Source organism: Triturus cristatus, chromosome 6, assembly GCF_964204655.1.
Source record: "Triturus cristatus chromosome 6, aTriCri1.1, whole genome shotgun sequence".
Classification (NCBI taxonomy): domain Eukaryota; kingdom Metazoa; phylum Chordata; class Amphibia; order Caudata; family Salamandridae; genus Triturus; species Triturus cristatus.
Genome location: NC_140589.1, coordinates 1,401,261,583 through 1,401,280,448, shown reverse-complemented (window position 1 = coordinate 1,401,280,448; position 18,866 = coordinate 1,401,261,583). Strand labels below are relative to the sequence as shown.

The 18,866-nt window shown below is 47.3% G+C and overlaps 1 protein-coding gene across 8 annotated transcripts in view; it reads left to right on the top strand.

Moving 5' to 3' along the window:
* Window positions 1-18,866, top strand: part of NHSL1 (NHS like 1) — a 454,242-nt gene that overhangs the window by 285,067 nt on the left and 150,309 nt on the right. The window contains exon 1 of one of the 8 annotated variants that reach the window (XM_085612437.1): window positions 5,220-5,406. The exons of the other annotated variants lie outside the window; for them this stretch is intronic. Coding sequence (XP_085468563.1) covers window positions 5,391-5,406 — 16 coding nt within the window. The 5' untranslated portion in view covers window positions 5,220-5,390. Of the gene's footprint in view, window positions 1-5,219; window positions 5,407-18,866 lie in introns of those variants that run through there. 8 annotated transcript variants of the gene reach the window in all.

The window sequence follows — 18,866 nt, the reverse complement described above, 5'->3', positions numbered from 1 at the left end:
GCAGCCATGCCCCAGGTGCAGGAAATTGCCCATGCCAAAAGGGGCTGGAGACTTTGTTTCCAAATGAAAAGATCTTTGTTGATGTACATGGAATCAGTCCCTGGAGCGGGGCCATTATTGGCCCAGCCCAGTATTGCCAGTTAGACTGGGCTAACCTAAGCCCCTGGCATCACCACCGGCTTGGTAGAGACTTCCAGTGACTATGTGCACCTTGGCTGAAAGGGGCTCACCCATGACTGATGCCACAATAGGTCTCAACACCCAAGTAGACGTCATCAAACAAAGAAACAATATTTGGCGATTGTTAGTGATGCTGGTAAAGGGAATTGTTTTTCCCCTCTAAACTGAGTGGTCCTTTTAAGTCAGTTTGCCAGTGCCTATCGATACATATTCATCGGCCTGCGTTTTGTGAAGTTTGGTAGCAGAGAGGGTTTCTGTTGCCGAAAATTACTTAGCCCCCTGATGCTATAAAAATATCTCTGCCGGACACTGAGGGAAATGTCTTTGTGGTCTTTCACAAACTGTGTTGGTCAGCATTGTGGATCTTGGATAGACGCTAGGGCCCGACTTCTGGCCACCATGACAGTATCCATTTGCTGAGCTTCCCACTCACATGATCTCCCCCGTGCAGCTGCTTCCAGGATGTCCTGTGGTGTGCTGTCAGTCCAAAGGATTCCCTCTGGGGCGAGGGTGGAGAAGTAGCTTCCTTGACGTGCACTCTCGTTCAGCTCGTTGCAGGCCGAGTTTGCCTCCACCATGGATAGGAGGTAGACATAGTATTAGATTAAAACAGTTGTCAGGGAGAATGTGACAGAGTAACATTGTAATCCATTCTGTTAGGAACCCACCTGAGACACTGGGGTGGTAAAGAGTTTTTTGTCTATGGCACCCTGTTTAGAGGGACCCCCAGAGGTAAACTAAATATTTTTTCAAAGTATCCATGCCTCACCCTCAAGTATTGTCGGAAGAGCTTTAAGGTTTACTTTCAAAATAATTTTGGGGTGTGCACGTGCCGCAATAGTAAGAACAATGAGTTACGATTGTCACTTTTCACAAGCAGTAGGAGTATCAAAGGCTTCCTTCAACAGGGACTCCGTGAGGCAAGATGTGTGTTTTGGACCATCGTGGTGGATAAGTCAAAACTGAACAAATTCCATATAGTTAATGCAGCCACTTTGCATGCTTATTTTACCTTCATATGGATTCTTTTCGTGGTTCCAAGCAGGATCCCGAAGAGCCGTTTAACAGCTATTTACTCCTCTGTCCGTGCCAGCCCGGAGTATGATAATGTCTCCCAAAATAGATGTCTTTAAGAGATGATAAGTAGTTCAGGAGGCAGTTGCACGTCCATTGCCTGGTACAGAGAGTTTTGACCATGTCTCCCTGCTGCTGTGGTTGCTGCTAGGGTGGAATTTCTCCCTGTTGCTCACTATCCTTTGTGGCACCAGCCCTTCAGTAGGAAGCTTGAACCTCCAGCATCGTGGCAGAACCTTTTCTCTGAATCGTGCGATCTCCGAGCAGCCCCACAATATCATCTAGCAAAGCTCGGAGTAGGTTCTCTTCTGTGCAGGCCTCGGTGTCACGGAATAGTCTTCCACCACCCTACATCTTCCAAGTTATGGAAGAAAGTCAAGACTTGGTTTTCCTCCCCTTTATAGTTGCATTTTTCTTCTTTTGTCATTTCTGTGCCAGCTCCAGGTAACCAGGTTGCTTGTATAGCCGAGTTCTTCTGTTAGTGTCATCTCATAGCACTTTCAGAGTCTGGGCATCCTCAGGGCAGCCAGTAGTCACTGTGTTTGGTTAGAGAACCAAATATCTTTCAAATGTGTTCTTTTGTGGTGGTTGCTCGTGGGTAGTGGCTGACTTGGATATTTACAGTCCGGACAAGTTTCTGTGTAGTTCTTTGGTGAGTGAATGTTTGCCGATGGACTTGGCTGTCCGTTGCGTTTTTATCATGCACACTGTAGTTGTAAATAAAATAAACCAAAGTTGGGTAACTCATTTACCCCAGTGACTTGCATTAAAGTGGGAGCAGTTCTAGGCGGAAGAAATAAACCGGCTTATGCCTTCAATAATCTGTGATGTCCCACTTGAATTGGTTGTGTGGGCATGTATGTGCATCTTCCTCTTGACGGCCGAACGGAGGCCCTGTAATCAGCCCACCAACATGGGGCCCCGCAGCAGTACCCCACACCCAAGCCACAACATACTGGTCCTCTTGTGACCCCTGCTCATCTGATGGAGAGCCAGGCCCTCAGAAGGGTGGGTGGCTCCTATGGTCCCAGTTGCAAAGAGGCATTTTCTGCAGGTGTGTCCTCCAATCCGGCCTCTGGCCATCCTGCCCATTGAGAGGCACCGCAGGACAACGATTGCCCCCAGTTTAGTGTCACAACAGTTTTAACCCTTTCTGAAGAGCACCTATAGCCCTTTCTGAGCTGTAAAAGAGGTGCTGGTAGGTGGCTGAGGGGAGGTGCTGCAGCCCAGGAGGTTTCTGCAAAAAACAGCTTAAGGAGCCCGGTCATCTATTAGGATGCAAACAGCCCTGAATGTGTCTCATAGTATGCAAATTAGAGGTGACGCGCAAATTCTCTTCATGCTAAGGGCTCCAAAAATCCTAAAACAGGCCCTGACTTTCTTTACATTAAAAAAAAAAAATCTCCCGCTTAATGTCCATTAAAGCTAGGTGGGTTGTGAAATTTGGCGTGCAAAAAATTGGGTCGTGGTTGTAAAAAAATGTGGGTGGTGCTAGCCTGGACTGTATTTTAAAAGTGCCGGGGTCTCTGATAGAACCAAAAGTTTTCTACACCTGCCTGCGCCCTCTTGACTCCCACACTTTCCACCTAATCGCGCCTAAGCTCTGGTAAATTCCCGCGAACGGTAATGTGCTGAAAAGCCGCAGGCGAATCTCCTTTTCTTTGCTAAATTTATTATGAAGCAAGTGCTGTGTGCACGTTTCAACCGCCTTTCCTTCAGCACCAGCATCACAAACAGCATTTTAGCTGTCAGAGCTCAGGCGTGGAGTGCACCGGGCCCCAGGCTAGAGGCTGACACTTTGAACCTCCGCGGCTTCCGTCACGTATCAAACAAGCAGGTGCATTAAGTGTACGTTTGGTATTATCTAGCGCCGACGCGCCGCTTAATTTTGTAAGAAGTGCTGACATGCGCTTCAGGCACGGTACACGCATTGTACACTATAGGCACTGAAACCGGAGTAATACGGCATAGCTTTAAACCGTGTGCGATTTGGGCAGGGCCGGGTCGACGGGTGTCAGTCAGACCTTTACATTCTTGAATGTCATATTTAATTCCTGCTCGAGGTGACGTTTCCGGTCGCTTTCTGAAGAGATGGCATTCCATTTCGGCCCACAAACAGCAGTCCAGATGTCAGGTGGGAAAACGCGAAAGTTTTGCATTTCTGGCATGGTTGTGTGAAGCACTCGGCCATTTTACTTTACAAAGTGCGACGTTTGTATGGTGCTCATGTTGAGGGGGTGGGGTTGAAATTGGCGCAGGACTTACTACTAAAAATAGTATTCATTGTTGTTTTTCTTCACTATTTTGTTGCAAATACTTTTCTATTTTAAAGCAAGTTGTGCGTTTCAGCCCACATACACGAATTTTAGCAGTTTTGGTCCACATTTTTTAGACCTCCACCTGCTTTGTGAAATGCATTGTTACCAAAAGGTTTGAAGAATGCAAGAACGTAGCAGTACGTGGACATGCATGCATACCACTGTAAAGGCCTTTCCCTGAGTCAGCTTTTATTTTGTTTGGCGTAGCCCTGGAATGCTTTTGCTGCCCTCGTGTGTTTGACAGTAGTAAGTCGCAGTGTGGGACACCGGGCTCCTTCTCATCTTGACGGAGAGCCGGCGTGGCCTATGTATTGGGAGTTTATGGTACATCTGTGTAGTAGCTCACCCTGGCAGCCTGGTGAAATAAATACTCTTATCTGTTTTATAGTTATTCCTTTGGCTGTGTTAAGTCGACATTTTACATAGTGCTGACAAGCCATGATAAAGGTTTTCTTAGCGCTTCTCTGTGGTTGCAGTGGAGGTGCGAGCGAGTGGTCGGTGAGCTGTTTAGTTGGAAGTGAGCGCCTGTATTGCTTTGGGGTATGAGGATGACATGCAGTCCAGGGGTCACCCCTAAGCGGTCACCTGTAGCCGCGAGAGTCGGTACTTGTGATTAGGTCTGGCTCACCTCATTTTAGGCAACCCTGTTTTGGTCAGACATAAGGAGGTCCCCCTGGCCTGCTACCTAATGTGAGTGGGTCACACAACTGTGATTGTGGGTGTTGTGGTCACTTGAACATGTTGAGCTGCTGTGGTGACGACCGTGACCCCCCTGGGTCTCTGTAGCCCCCTTCCCTTTGTTGGTGGAGTGGTCTATGCTATCCACTGTGGCAAGTCAAGCGCTTATTACGCCTCTAATTACATAACGTGACTGCAGCACTGCGCTCTGTAGAAGTACCGAAGTTACTCTTAAGGTAACTTCCTGAGTGGGTTGAATTATCTTTTGGGAGCTGAGTTTGGTCGTCATGGGTCACTCAGACACGTGGCACGGGGCCTGGAACTTAACGTGATTGGAGGCTGAGGTTTGCAGGTGCAACCTCCCCCCCCCCCCCCCCCCCAGCAGCAGTAAGGATAACTGTAACCTGCTTGTATACGGTGCTTCATACCACAATTATGTCGCTTTGAAGCGCTGTAAATGCCAGGCGCTACTTTTGACCCAATTAAGAGTTTCGGAAGTTTATTTGATAAGGTTTGCAAGAAAAGCGCCACCGGTTGGATTCTAGGCGCTTCATGGCTCTGAAGACGAGGCTGGATGTTTAGAGGGAGTAAGTCGCCCGTCGTCGGTGTAGATGCCTGTCGGGGTGCCGGGGCTGAGTCCTCCCGCACCCCCCCCCCCCCCCCCCCCCCCCTTCCAACCCTGCCCGGTTGGACTCGCACTCTCGCAGCGAGTCCTGGGGATGAAAAGAGCGGGGTTAGTATAACACAACAAACAGTTCAGTTGGATTAGCGGTGATTTCTGTTTTTTCTATCGGGGCGCTTGATGAGTTTGAGCCGCGGCCAGAGCGGCGGAAACTGCTGACACATCATTGGAGACAATGGGGCGGCGTGTGTGGGGCTGCGAGGAGGCACGGGGCTTTGTTTAGTGTTTGGGGAGGGGAGGGAGCGCCCGTGGTGCTGGGCTGGAGGGGAAGCGGCGAGAAGGGCGAGCGGTGACAGCGCTGCTGGAGCGGGGCACGGGCTAGCCGCTTCCTGCAGAGTGCTGGCCCGGTGCCACCCTCCCCCTGCCGGGGAACAGCTGTGCCTAGCACGGTGCAGGGGCGGGCGGACCCTCCAGCACTCCCGGGCTCTTCTTCATTGCTCTCCGCGCGGCCGTGCGGGATGTTCTGCCTGAGAGGTAAGTGCTTCCAACACTCTCTGTGAAGTGCGTCGAACGGTGGTGCCCTCTTCATGTAGGACGGGCAGTGCCAGGGGGCGGCGGTGCCCGCCTGGAAGCGAAGGGTTGCCTCGGTGTAATGTTGATGGGACTTTGCGCCTTGTGATTTTGGGAGACTGCAGTCCCGACTGCATAGAGCCGTTCCACGGCTGAATGGTCTAGGCGCTTTGTGGCTTTAATGAGTTATTCCAATAAGGTTTCCGAAAAAGCGGGTTTGCTTGTTTTTTCTGACTTGACATGGGAACTCTGGGAGCCGATGCCCATGGTTTGTTTCAGCTTTTATGTTTGTTTCTCGTTTTGTGTTTGTTGTTAAGTTAACTTCCACCATGGCGCTGCCCCCTGCACACCCGGCGTGGTGTTCCTAGGGCAAGGGACTTTGGGGGCGGAGGGAGGACATTCTCCCCAAGAAAGAGAACTGCTTTAAGCTTGTAGAGGCTGCCAGGGGGAGAGGAGCGGAGCACACCCTGTCAGGCGCCTCCTTTCTGATTTGATTTAAGTCACAACACAGACGCAGCTGTACCTGCTCGCGACACACAGCCAGGGCAGTGCTAGGGGAAAGTAATGGCAGGTTCCACCCCGTGGCCTCCCTGGGTTTGAGGAAGGTAGGGTATAATTTCCGTTTTCTTTTTAATTTCTAATTATAACAGGGCATACAGTCAGGAATGTCGGACTTAAAAATTGGAAAGTTTTCTGAAACAAACAAGTAGGCATGCCACAAAGCGCTATGTAAATGTTGTAACACAATTGGAAGCGCCAGTGGGTGTGGCTTTAGTGTGGTAACGTATGTAAACACAGGCCTTCACAAACACAGTTTACGTGTGATATGTGCACGAATTTGGTTCGCAGTTTTAAAGCTAGTCCTGTGGGCTCTGCCAATGCTGGGAAGAAAGAAGGGAAGGAAAAATATGTTTTCTGTATAGAGTGTACATAGGGCATAGATAACTGAATGTGATAGTGTGGTGACTGAGTGTACTATTCAGATGTGAAATAGCCCAGCACATACTCCAGCGAAAGCACTTCCAGGAACAATTGATTGATAGACCAACCAGCGAATAGCATGAGGTGAGAGAGCGACACAATCGGCGGAGCCACACCCACTCTTTATATTCTAAAGACTCAATAACAATGGGTCTAGCAGACAGCTGCATACTCAAGCCAGACCTAAAAAGGACGTGATTCTGCCAACATTTGACAGGGCTCAACTCTTAAAAATGATAGAGCTGGTTAAAAGAAAAAAACTTTTATCAACAAACAATGGCAAAAAGCCATTTGGCCTCACCTTTTAACCCTTTCGCTGCGGCGGGAATTCCGCCGCAGCGCTGGGGGGGGTTTGGGGGCAGCGCGGTGGCGCGGTGCTCATGACGGAGCCACTCCGTCATGAGCCACGGTTGAGCTGTGCTCATGACGGAGTGGTTCCGTCATGACTCCGCCCACTGCGCTAATCGCCTGCACAGGCGGGGAATTAGCGCCGCGGCCGCCAACGGCCGCAGCATGACGGAACCACTCCGTCATGAGCACACGGCGACCGTGGCTCATGACGGAGTGGTTCCGTCATGAGTGGGGAAGGGGTTAAAAACGAGTGGCATGCTGTTAGCTTTGGCAGTGCTTGTTGTTTGGCAGATGCCAATGCTTTTTTGCCGATGTTATGCAACAACAGCAAAAAGAAAAAATACTATAACAAAACCCCAAGTTCCCTGATTTATAAGTGCGCAAATGTGCATACGAGTCATGATCATATACTGACCCCCTATGTCACGACATATAGTTAGTTGTACGTGTCTTGACATGGTGGGCATTTTATTTTGTTTAAATGTACCATTCCAAGAAGGGAGTGTACAAAAAACCCCTGAGCTAGAAACCATTTTTTTGTTAAAACTTGCAGATTATGCAGTCGATGACAGATTATGTGTCAAATGCATGAAATCCATAATTATGCACAAAAAAAGCAGTGGCTGCTTAATCGCATAATTCCAGTGGTCCTGGATATAACTTAGCAAAGGAGTGGCTTGAATGAAGCTGTGGTCATCTCAAGGGATAGTCAGTCACTGCCCCTTTGAGGCAAGCAAGGAGTAAAGATGAATATTCAATCTCTGACAGAATCATGACATGTTATGAGTATTTGTAAAGCCCGCTGTCACCCGGGATGCGAAGGTGCGATTCTAGACTCGCCCAGGGTGGATGGGTAGCTTTTTGAATAGCCAGGTCTTTAGCTTCTTGTGGAACTCGAGGCGGAGGCTGTCATATGTGTGGTAGGTTATTCCACGCTTTATGGGGGGTTTTAGGAGAAAGCCCGACCCCTGGAGCTGGTACTTCTTATGCATGGGATGCGTGCAGGTAGGAGTCCAGCTGAACAGAGATGCTTTGCATAAGGATAACTGTCAGCCCATGCTCAGCAGCAGGGGCTGTGGGGAGGCTTTAGAATTGCTCTGTCCCCCTAGGCACCATCTTGGCCCCTTTTTGAAAGACCCCAAGGCTTGGTGGAACACCTGCTGTGCAAGGGGCTGTCTTTCTCAAGTAGCATGACTGCCAGTCAGTGTCTATCTCTTAACAGAATTGATGACTGTGCCTGGCATGGCTAACTGTGTCAGCATTAACTCTTACAGGAAGCGTGTTATATGGCAGTTACAAAGTTTGTGCCAGGCATTGGGACACGTGTGTGTCCTGTAAGGGGTCTTCGTCCATTTTGACCTGGCACCCAGCTTTGTAAAACTCTACTGTGCCTGGCAATGTTCCTTTCAAACACAGTGTCAGTGCCGTGCCAGCCAGTGTCTGTCTGTATTAGAATGATGGCTGCTCGAGGCATGGTGAACTGTCAGCTACGCCTCTGCCAGAAAGTGCGTATGGTGCCAGTTTAGACTGTGGAAGGCATTGTCTAGCTGCATTGTATGTCTATGACCGTGTTGTGCCGGATTTATGATGGTCTATATGGTCCGGTATGGCCTACCGCCCCCTCCTCCCCTCTGCTGTGACAGAAATCAACTTAAACCTTTGTTTGGAATAGGGGGTCTACCCGATCGTATTTATTAACAAAACACATATATTTGCAAACAAATATACAATTACGCAGAAATGACAAGACAGGATTCGGTACATTTGATTCATTCCTAGCTTTAACAAAACTCTAATACATAATGTTCCTATCCTAGTCTAAGCATATTGCTGATCACATTTCTGCGTATTCCTTTGGGCCTACGGCAAGGTCAACACGCTGGCCCCTCCCCCTTTGATCCAAATTGTCCCGCGCCCCCTAACCAGAGTGCGCGTGCGCAGGGGGCCCAGCTGACCCGGAAGTACTTCCCACCAGGCAACCCCCATACGTTCAAGACTTACTCCATAAAGGGGCCATGCAGACAACGCAGCTTACTTACGCCCGCGTGCGGGGTGGCCAACCAGCCAATGGAAAGCGTAACCCCCCTTTGGCCCCGCACCGTTCCAACCAACCGGTTGTAACTGCCCCTGGAGTCTGGTGAGAGCCACATGTCCCTCCCCTCTGGGCGCCCCACTTAATAAGGCGCCCCAAAAGATTAGTAAATTTAGTCTGTCCAACCGATGACCTTACCGCCTGACTCGAAATACCGCCTAAAACACGACAAAAAAAAGGCATTTACATTCACTACATTCAACTCATCTTCATAATTGACACCCTGTGGAAAAACACATTAACCATACTTTGCTTCAAAACAAACATCTATCTCAGGGATGGTGGGTGGGGAAAAAAGGTTAGCGATCCTCCCGAGGGAGGGGGCACACGCGACGGGTGTGCTACCGAGGGGAGCGGAGTGCAAAGAGACTGCACTTCGCGCTCCCCCCGGTTTTAAAGGATCGCCCAGCCACCAGCTGGAACTGGTTTCCGGCAACGGGTCACCCGCGCCCCGGAAGTGATCGGATCACTTCCGGGGCGTGGAGGAGCCTTCCATGACCCCGAAGGGATCCTATCACTTCCGGGGCACGGCCCCCGACCAATGCGGGGCCACGGCCGATCACCATAATGGCGGCGGGGCCGATGCCGGCCCCACCTTCCTCTTCTTTGGGTTGCTGTGGTGTGCTTGTTATTGTCTGGCTGTAACCACCAACCACTTGAAAAGGATGTACCGAATGTCAAAAAACCCTGGACTAGTAAACGATTGACCTCGGTCACACTGAGTGACCTAATAGATTAAACAGATTATCTGGGATTTTTTTGCTTTGTTCGTGAAGGTGTAATAATGGATTTGAATTCGATAATTCATTGTTTGGACCTATGGAAAATTCAGAAATTATAATTTGTATTTCTCAGTAGCCTGCCTCACGACCCAGCATCCCGCCGAGTAAATCTTTTGCCTTTTCCTCAATTGGACGGTGTATGGAATACCACCGTCTCTTTACTGAGTCCAGTCTGACAATTGGTAAAAAATCAGTGGCTGCTTTCCCTGTCACTCTTCCATGGATCGCGAGGAAATGTGTGATTGGCTATTGTGTGATTTTTAACCAGCCTCCTCATTGGTCAGAGCAGTGGCATGTACCCGAAGACCAGACATTTTTGTCCTTGCCTCAGGATCCCTGTTACCTTGTGCTGAACAGTTTTGGGCCTGTTTAGGCCAGTCTGATACATGTGGAGCAGTGAACCTGGGGTTGGCCCTTGTTTGAGGAGCTTGTGTCTTATAAAGTACCGTTAAGTCATATATATCAATATAGTCAGTAAAGTTGTCTCAAGCCATTTATAGGTAGCTCAGCAAGGCTGCCTTTTTTTTTTTCTTAACATTCGCGTACTTGTAGATTTGAGTTTATAATCGGAAAAACCACAAGTTCTGAAATGCAGCCAGCAAAACTACTTGCGCCCAATCCGGGCAAATTGAGACCGGCTAACAAGGGAAATTTCCCAAAGACCAGCAGTAGGTGTAAGTCCATTAGCAAATATGTGGTATATACTTTATTTCGTTTGTTTTATTTTTCCTTCATTTATTTGTCTGGCTCTGAGCCGGTGCCACCTCTTTGAGACCATTCCATCGCTGTATACGCAGGCGGGACGTCCCACCTTCAGAATTGCAAAGGGTAGCTCAGAGAGTGTGTTTCGGCTGATGAGGTAGGCTGATGAGGCCTCTTTGAGACCAATCTTTCTCAGAATCCGATATCAAAAAGTGCTGCCACAGAATACACGCGACAAGAAGCTGTACGTGTCTGCTTGACCGTGAGGTGGCTTCTTTCAGATTGTGCTGTCACGGTACGCAGACAGGAAGTCCTTCCTTGAGAATAATATCCGGAAGTGGCCAAAAGTGCATTCTGAGGGGATGCTTTCAGACCCTTCCTCAGGAGGTTCAGGTATGAGGTCTGTCCCCGTGGTTTTTGGCAGCCAGTATCTAAGAAGGTGGGTGTAGTCCTTGAGTAGCCCGTTTCGGACCATTACGGTGCAGCACATGCAGCCAAGGCCTAATAACAAAACACTTTTTAGGTCTCGCCTACACAGCACATGCGCTGTGCTATGGGACATATTGTTTACAATTTAGTGGGCTACCATAAGTTGTTTTCGTTGTCACTTTAATTTGCAATCTTTCTATTCCTTAGCTCCTATAGGCTTCCCTTCCTTACTTGTGTTAGCTCCTCCCTAGGGCACGGACCAAATACACATGTTCTTTCTCGTCTTTGTTCTTCCTCATCTTTTTGCAACACACTATTTTTTTAACTTTTTATAAGCGTTCAGTATTATTCCTGGATATGCAATGTGCTTTCCTACTTTTAACACAGAATACAGCTTCTTGTTTATGTTGCTTTCACCTAGTCTGCTGTCTTTATTGGTGCTTTAGTTACTTACACCCTCAACTGTACTACTCTACACCACTCCACTCTTAGCCACTCCACTGTACCCTATGCCACTCTACTCCACTGCATGCAACTCTTCTCCACTGCACCCACCCCACTCCACTGCAGGGCACTTCAACCCACTCTACTCTACGCCATTCCACACTACTCTAGGGCACCACCCCCACTCCACTCCACTCTACTACACGCCATCCCACTCTATGCTCTACCTTAATCCACTGTACACCACTCCACTCTTTGCCACACTACTTTATGCCACTCTATTCTATGCCACTCCACACAATACCACTTTATGGCACTCTAACCACTTCCCTCTAATCTACTCCGCTGCACTCTACGCCACTCTACACCACTCTACTTTATGCCACTCTACTCCACAGCGTGCCGCTCTACTTCACTGCACGCCACTACTCTCCACTCCACTGTACGCCACTACAACCCCCTCCACTCTACTGTACGCCATTCCATGCCACTCAACACCACTCCACTCTACGCCACTCCATTCTATGCCTGTCTTCTCTACTCCCCGCCAGCCCATTCTATGCCACTCTACTCTGCCTCACTCTACTCTGCTCTACTCGAATCCACTCTACACCACTTCACTCTATGCCACATTACTCTATTCCACTCCACACAATACCATTCGGTGGCACCCTAACCACTCCACTCTAGTCTACTCCACTCTATTCTACTCTACACCACTCCACTCTGCGCCAATCCACGCCAGTTCAGTTCTTCTATACCACTCTATTCTACGTCAGTCTAAGCGACTCCATGCCACTCCACTCTGACACTCCTTGCCACTCTAGTGTATGCCACTGCATCACTCTACGCCAGGCCACTTCAAGCCAGTCTACTCTATCCCATTCCACCTCTGCCACTACACCCTGCGCCACTCTACTCTCTACTATTCCACTCTGTTACTCTACTCCACTTCACTCTCCTCTCCTCTGCACCACATCACTAACTTTTGCCATGCTGAACAGGAGCTACGCTGCCGTACAAAAGGGCTCAAAGACAATGGCACAGCCAATAGCTCTTACATAAGCGAGACTTACTGGCTTTGCCAATGCTTGTTTATGGCTGGAGTTTCTCACTTACCTCAAGGTGTGTGAGCTGCTTGTCTGAGAAACAGCTATTGGATGAAGGGATGCTTGAGGTCTAAGCACCGGAGGAATTTTCTGGCCTCTTGAGAGACGTGTGGTATGTTCATGTTCGGAGGCGTTTTTTGTGTGCGCTTAGGTTTCTTAATCCCAGGCATGCAACCAGTTGTCTCACGTTTGCTGGTCAAGGAGGCCCATGCTTTGAATTCCTCCCTTGGCTCAGGATCAGTATGCAGAATCAAAAGCAGATTTTTATAAAATCTGTGTTTTTAAACCACTGCTTTCTCCAAGGCATATCGGTCTGAATCCAATGTTTGCCTGCCCCCCTCGCCTGTAGAAGAGTGAGTGGCGGGCTGGTGTGGGGCACTGGGCTGGCATCTCAGAGGGCCTCAGATGCCTCACATGTTCTACATAGCGGGGGCCTAGAGCCAGGAATAGACCGAGAAACACATCCTGTTTGGTAGACATGTCAAATTGCATCTTAAAGTTAAAATTCCCATGAGGGTAATATTACCTTCAGGTTCACTGTAAAAGTATCGTGAGTCAAGACGACTGGGACCCTCGGATGGTGCTTTTTAATTTGCTCAGATGCTCTGAAGAACTTGGTAGGTTGTGACTGTGGGTTTGTTTTATTGTGGTTCTTAGTGGAATGCCCAAGTGCCTGGTGGGAACTCTTTGTTCCTGCTGTTAGGTTTGAGAAAGCGAACTCAATGGGCGCATCGCAAGGCTCTTTCCCTTTATGAGTGCCCTAATCCTATCACAGTCCCACAATCCGAGGGGTGCTCCGGTGGGCCCGATTGGTCAGTGTGCTCATCCTTGACCCTAAACTTCACTCTCCTGATTCTCAACCTCCCAACTGGGCGAAACACGTATCCGTTGAAACCAAGCCCCCTCGGGTTTATTAAATCTTAGAGATATTATTTTATAATGGTTGTAAAAATTAATGAAATTACATTAAATGTAAACCTCACGCTATAGATGTACCTCAGAGGCAAACATAATCAGCATTTATGTCCTCATTCAGCATCATTGAAAAAGGTGCTACTGTGTGAAGAGGCGCAGTGATAATTTGAACCAAAACATGCAGTAAGTAAAGTAGAAGATAGGTGCAGTACGTAATGGCACAAAAATAAAACGTGGGGAAAAGAACAAAAAAAGAGCAAGCATGCTGCCAGCTAAATTTATAAGCCGAATGCTTGCAACAACAGTTAAAAATATTTTTTTATTACTCAACCATTCCATTTACTTTACATAGAACATTATAATTGCTTCGGAACAGACGGGCTTTGTTAGAATAGATACAGAAACTCTTCTTAATTTTAATGTACATCTCCAAAAAAAGTTCTAATGAAGTTGAATTACTTTAATCTAAGACAATGGTTAGACAAAAAGGATGACCTCATTACCAAAAAAAGGAAAGATAAAAGAATTAGCAAACTAAAGTATTGGCCCAGCAACCCTTGCACTGGTGTCCACTTCAGTGCAACTGACCTGGCAGTTCGGGCTGGACTGTTTCCATGAAGAGCAGGATCAAAACTGATTTGCATATGGCTGGGTCTAAACTGGGTTGGCATGGCTTGGTGAGCAAAAGAAGAGTGGATTTAACCCAGATCTCTTGACTGAGGGTGAATGTTTTGATTTGTTCCGCATTCCGCTCATTTGTGTCTTTTGTGTCCTCGGCCTAAGTGTGCCGGGTATGACATGTGTCCTGGGCTCACTGTGCCACTGGATTCAAGCTAGACTGGCTGATGAGGGGTAATGTCCTGAAACCGGTCCCAGGATGCCTGCTTCTGGTCCAGGAATGACCTTCCTTGGCAGTTTCCCATGAGGAGCAGAGTCAAGACTGATCTGCATATGGCTGGGTCCAAACTGGGGTGGTGTAGTGAGCAAAAGAAGGGTGGATTTAACCCAGATCTTTTGACTGGGGGGGGGAATGTTTTGATTTGTTCTGCATTCTTTCCATCACTTGTGTGTCTTTTTACTTCTTTTTCAGGCAGATGTGTACTTGTGAGCAGGCAAGTGCCACCCCACCTAGTGCAAGAGAGCTGAAGTGGGCTCACCCACTGATTACCCCATGCTCTAAGTTGTGGGAGGTGCATGCAAAATGTGAATGACAGTTGAATAGACCAATAGATGAAATGGACTGACCGAAAGTCCATGTTTGTATAGAGATGTACATATTTTTTTTATTGCACTTGTGAGACAGAAAAGGTTGCGTCATGACCACAACTAAAAAGGACTGCTTGCTTACACGCTTTGCATCCACGAGCTATCAAACTTAATGTGTAATGATTCCCACTACTTTAGGGATGGTAAAATAGTCCTGCGCGCGTTGCAATGCAAGCATTACATAGAATGCAGTATTATACACAAAACAGAGCGCTGCCTGATGTGAGAAGGATGTACACCTTTGGGTGGAGCCAATCCCACTCTGTTTACTGTAAAGAACTGATAACAGTAAGCCAATCTAACAGCTGCACTGTCAAGCCAGACCTAAAAATGAAATAAATGCATACCCACCCCCACTTCTATAGCAGAAAAAACACTCACTGCTTATGTAGTAAGACGAGCCAGAGCAGTTGCTGGAACTTAGCTGTAAATACCACAAGCGTTTAATGCAGAGTTCCCGTGAAGGATAATGTACACATATTTTAATGAAAGCTATAAATACCCCGATGGGGCAGGCGGTGTGATTGCAGCGCATTGTTTAAGGATCGTATTCCACCACCTCCCATATAACTGCAGCCCAGGCGCCCATAAAACTCTGGTGCTGACGAGCAACCATCACTGAATTTCTAGGGAACATTGTGACCAAAATAGTGATGGCAAAAACTTGTATTTTCCTTCTCGGGGAGGATGGGCGGAGCATGTTATAAGTTCTTTTTGAACTTTGCATCTAAAAATAATCGTCCTCTCCCTCCCTTTACAAAATCCACTTCATGCGCCACTTAAGTGGACTGGGCAGACGCCATCTTATCTAGAAGTGGTAAGGCGGGTCGCCTCCTTTGGGAGCATGAGTTCATATGTTCCACTGGACGGTGAGATAGGTCTGAGATGAGGCACTGCTGCCCCAGAGACCTGCAGGTCATAGACTTGAATCCCAGCAGGGTCGACTCAGCCTTTCATTATTCTGGTGCTGATAACTTTGATCATTACCATCGTGTATATACTTGTGTATTTACTGGTCAGTAAATTGAGCTTCATGCAATGGGCGCCTCCTCGCGCCATCTTGTTCCTTTCTGTCGTAGCTGAGTGGGTACGCGGCCAAACGGAAAGTAGAAATCATAGTTTATGCTAATGGTTTTTAGGGGTGACACATACTTTGCACGTAGACACCTCCTCCAGTGCCCTTGTAATCTCCCTTCCATCAATATTTCACACCTTATTTGATAGCCTCGGTTTATAAGCCGTTTATTAACCTCTTCTAGGGCCAACCGACTAACTACCTCCAGTTTTCATAAATTAAAATCCTAAAGTTTGTGGTAAGTAAATGCGGTAGATCTGAATGACTGAAAAGCGCAAATAGTGTACACAGCTTCAACATTCCCTTCATGGTTGGCATTCTTTATGCATAGCATGTTACTCGCACGTAGTGCACAAACTGCATTTTGTATGCCCCCTGCATTGCACACCCACTCTGCGCTACCATCCGCGAGCTGTCAGCTCAGAGTAAGACCTAACGCACGTGGGGCCTCAAACAGCACTAATCTCAGCTTGGATTTAAGCCTGTGAACGGTATATTTTAAACATGGTCAACAATCACCATCATATGCTCTCTGAAGCAGGAATGTGCACGGTCCGCAGATCGCTGCACATCTAGGCCTGCTCACGTGAGCTAGCCTCTGAGGGACATCTCCCCTAAAACTGTAGTGAATGTGACTACTGTGTAAATGTTCACAGCGAATCATTTTTTTCCTACCTGGTCTTCATTGAAATCTTCTTGAGTCCAGACACCGGATTGGTTCCAGGGTGGTATGTGTTTTTTCAAATTCCAGCAGGTTAGCGGGACGCATTGTCAAAGCCTTTATAAGATCCAAAGGTTTTTCACTTATTTTTCTTTTGCAAGCTTGTACAGTAATGCCAAGCATAACAAAACATAATGGAGTGGCCAAGGCGCACAAGCTCATGCTCTGAAGGGCACTTCTTTTCAAGCAGGTGTATACATGTGAGCAGGCAAAGCAAAATGCTGTCACTCAGTGTAAGAGAGCCAATGGGTTACCTACTGCCACCTTCCTGTATGCGGTGGTGGGCGGGAGCTACACGTGAATGTCACTTGAACAGGCCAGTGATTGAAGAGGGCTCACCCAAAAACCCTCCCAATAAATATATGTATATATTTTTATTATGAAAATATGAGGTTGGCTAGACAGCTGAAGGGTTTGTTAGGCCAAACAGTTAGAGCTGCCTCTAGTCTAGACCTAAAGATTGAACCCTGCATTATAAGTCAATCATTTTTATGTTGGAACAATTACCCCCATCTCCGCAGTACCTGTTTGCTGATGATCTCCAGATCATCTTCTCTGGTTTGTCTTCAAACTATCCTACCATCCTTCCTCCTGCCGCTTGACACTAGAAGACCTAGCGTTGCTTTAAACTGAGACCATGTACTTCCAGCCGGGGAGGGGATGTTTTCTGATGGCTAGATTGCCGACTTTGGTGCTGGAACCCAAAGTTCGAGCCTCGGGGTCGCGTCCACATCCTGTGATTCTGGGCAAATCACTTAATCTCTCCGTGTCTGAATGTGTCCGGTGCTCATGTAAAGTGCTCCAATGCCTTCCGGTCGAGTTTGTGGTATATAAATCTGCATTAAAATTAATAAAAATACATCTCCCTCAGCCCGCACCTCATCCATCTTATCCCCCTCTCAACTCTTACCCCTGACTTCTACTGGGATTGGGCACAGGTTGTGTCCATTTGACAGTCTTATATTCCTTACATCACCACAACCCTAGCCCATCCTATATCCGCCTCATCTCTGTTTTTCAGCCAGGGCAGAGCTCAATAGATTATCTAGTAAAGAGCAATCTTGTTTACTGTAACATAGTCCTCCTCAGGCTTCCACACTGCTCCTTTGGTCCCCTTAATAAAGCTATTAACTTCCCCACCTACTTATTGCTCCGCATTCCACAGGCTTCCCCACCAACTTCTGACTGCAAAAAAACAAAAGTGTCTTGCACACTTTTGACATTGGGCTATACTTGGGCTACATTTGGGTGATATTTGTGCTATATATGGGTTCTTTTTTTCTCTAGTGGCCATCTTGGGTGACTTATCTGTTATGTCGACTGTGCAGAAACCAACCCTGCATGTGTTCTTACACCTAATCTACTAGCCAGTCCATGACAATGAAGCCTTCTGTCGTGCCCATGAAATGTTGCCGTTATCTCCTAGTGTCCCACTATACCCTCGTCGCCAATATAGTCACCAGTAGAACTTCTTGCATCTCGTAGAGATTGATGTCATCTGCCCTTCTACTAGGCCCTCTGCCAGGCAGCACCTCAAACAGCGGCTGAGATTAATGCACCAAAGGCCGCTTTATCTATCAAGAACCTACAACACTTAGTTATGCTGTGAGAAATTAAAATAGTCGCCATTATTCTGCCCTCTAGCCGTTATGTCAGGAAGTGTAACTATAAAACCACATTTTTATCTGGGTCATTCTTTCAAAAAAAGGGATGAGGGGCGAGGACATAGGAAAAGGGCATTTACTCCACATGCATAGACACTATGTAAAGTGAACAAAAAAACAACGGTGGGAGCTTAGGAGGGATTGCGTACCGTATGGGAATGCGAAATGATGGATTCCACCCTTGGCTGCATAAGAAATCTGCATTTCCAGTAGCTTTGAAACTTATCTGAAAATAATATTTACATCCATATAGACTATTGGATACACACACAATGTCAAATTGCACAGTTGATGTACAAAGCCATGGCTCTCTAGCCAAGAGTGGCAAGAAGATCAACCCGCCCTCCATGGTTCCCCGTCACTGTCATGTCCTGTTTAATATCATGGCAATTTTGGGGGAACTGTGTATTCGAGTTCCTCAGTTCATATGTCAATATAGAGTGATTTCCATAATAGCAATAGTGCTTTGTTCCTACTAATAGAAAGATGGACATTACCATCCGCAAAAACAGACGGGCTGAATGTGCAAGAAACATTGATTTGTCTATAAGGTTTATAAAGACAATTGGCTTTTCATATGTGAACAAATGATACATAGGCTAGAGAACCAAATGTAAACATGCACAGATATATGGAGCTCCAGCTGGAAATAATCTGCCATAAGTATGGTGTCAACACTAGCAGGCAGGAAAATATGTGACAAGAGTTGGCCAAAATGGAAACTGAGATCACGGGTGGTCCTTATGCTAAGGCGATTTAGTGTGAACAAGGCCCAGTTGGCCATGCGCGCACCAAGTAAAAACTAGTAGAAGAAAATAAAGAAAAAATGAAGGCGGTTTGCTATTTTTTGGAAACTAATGAAAGGAATTATGATTGCTATGTATGAATCATTG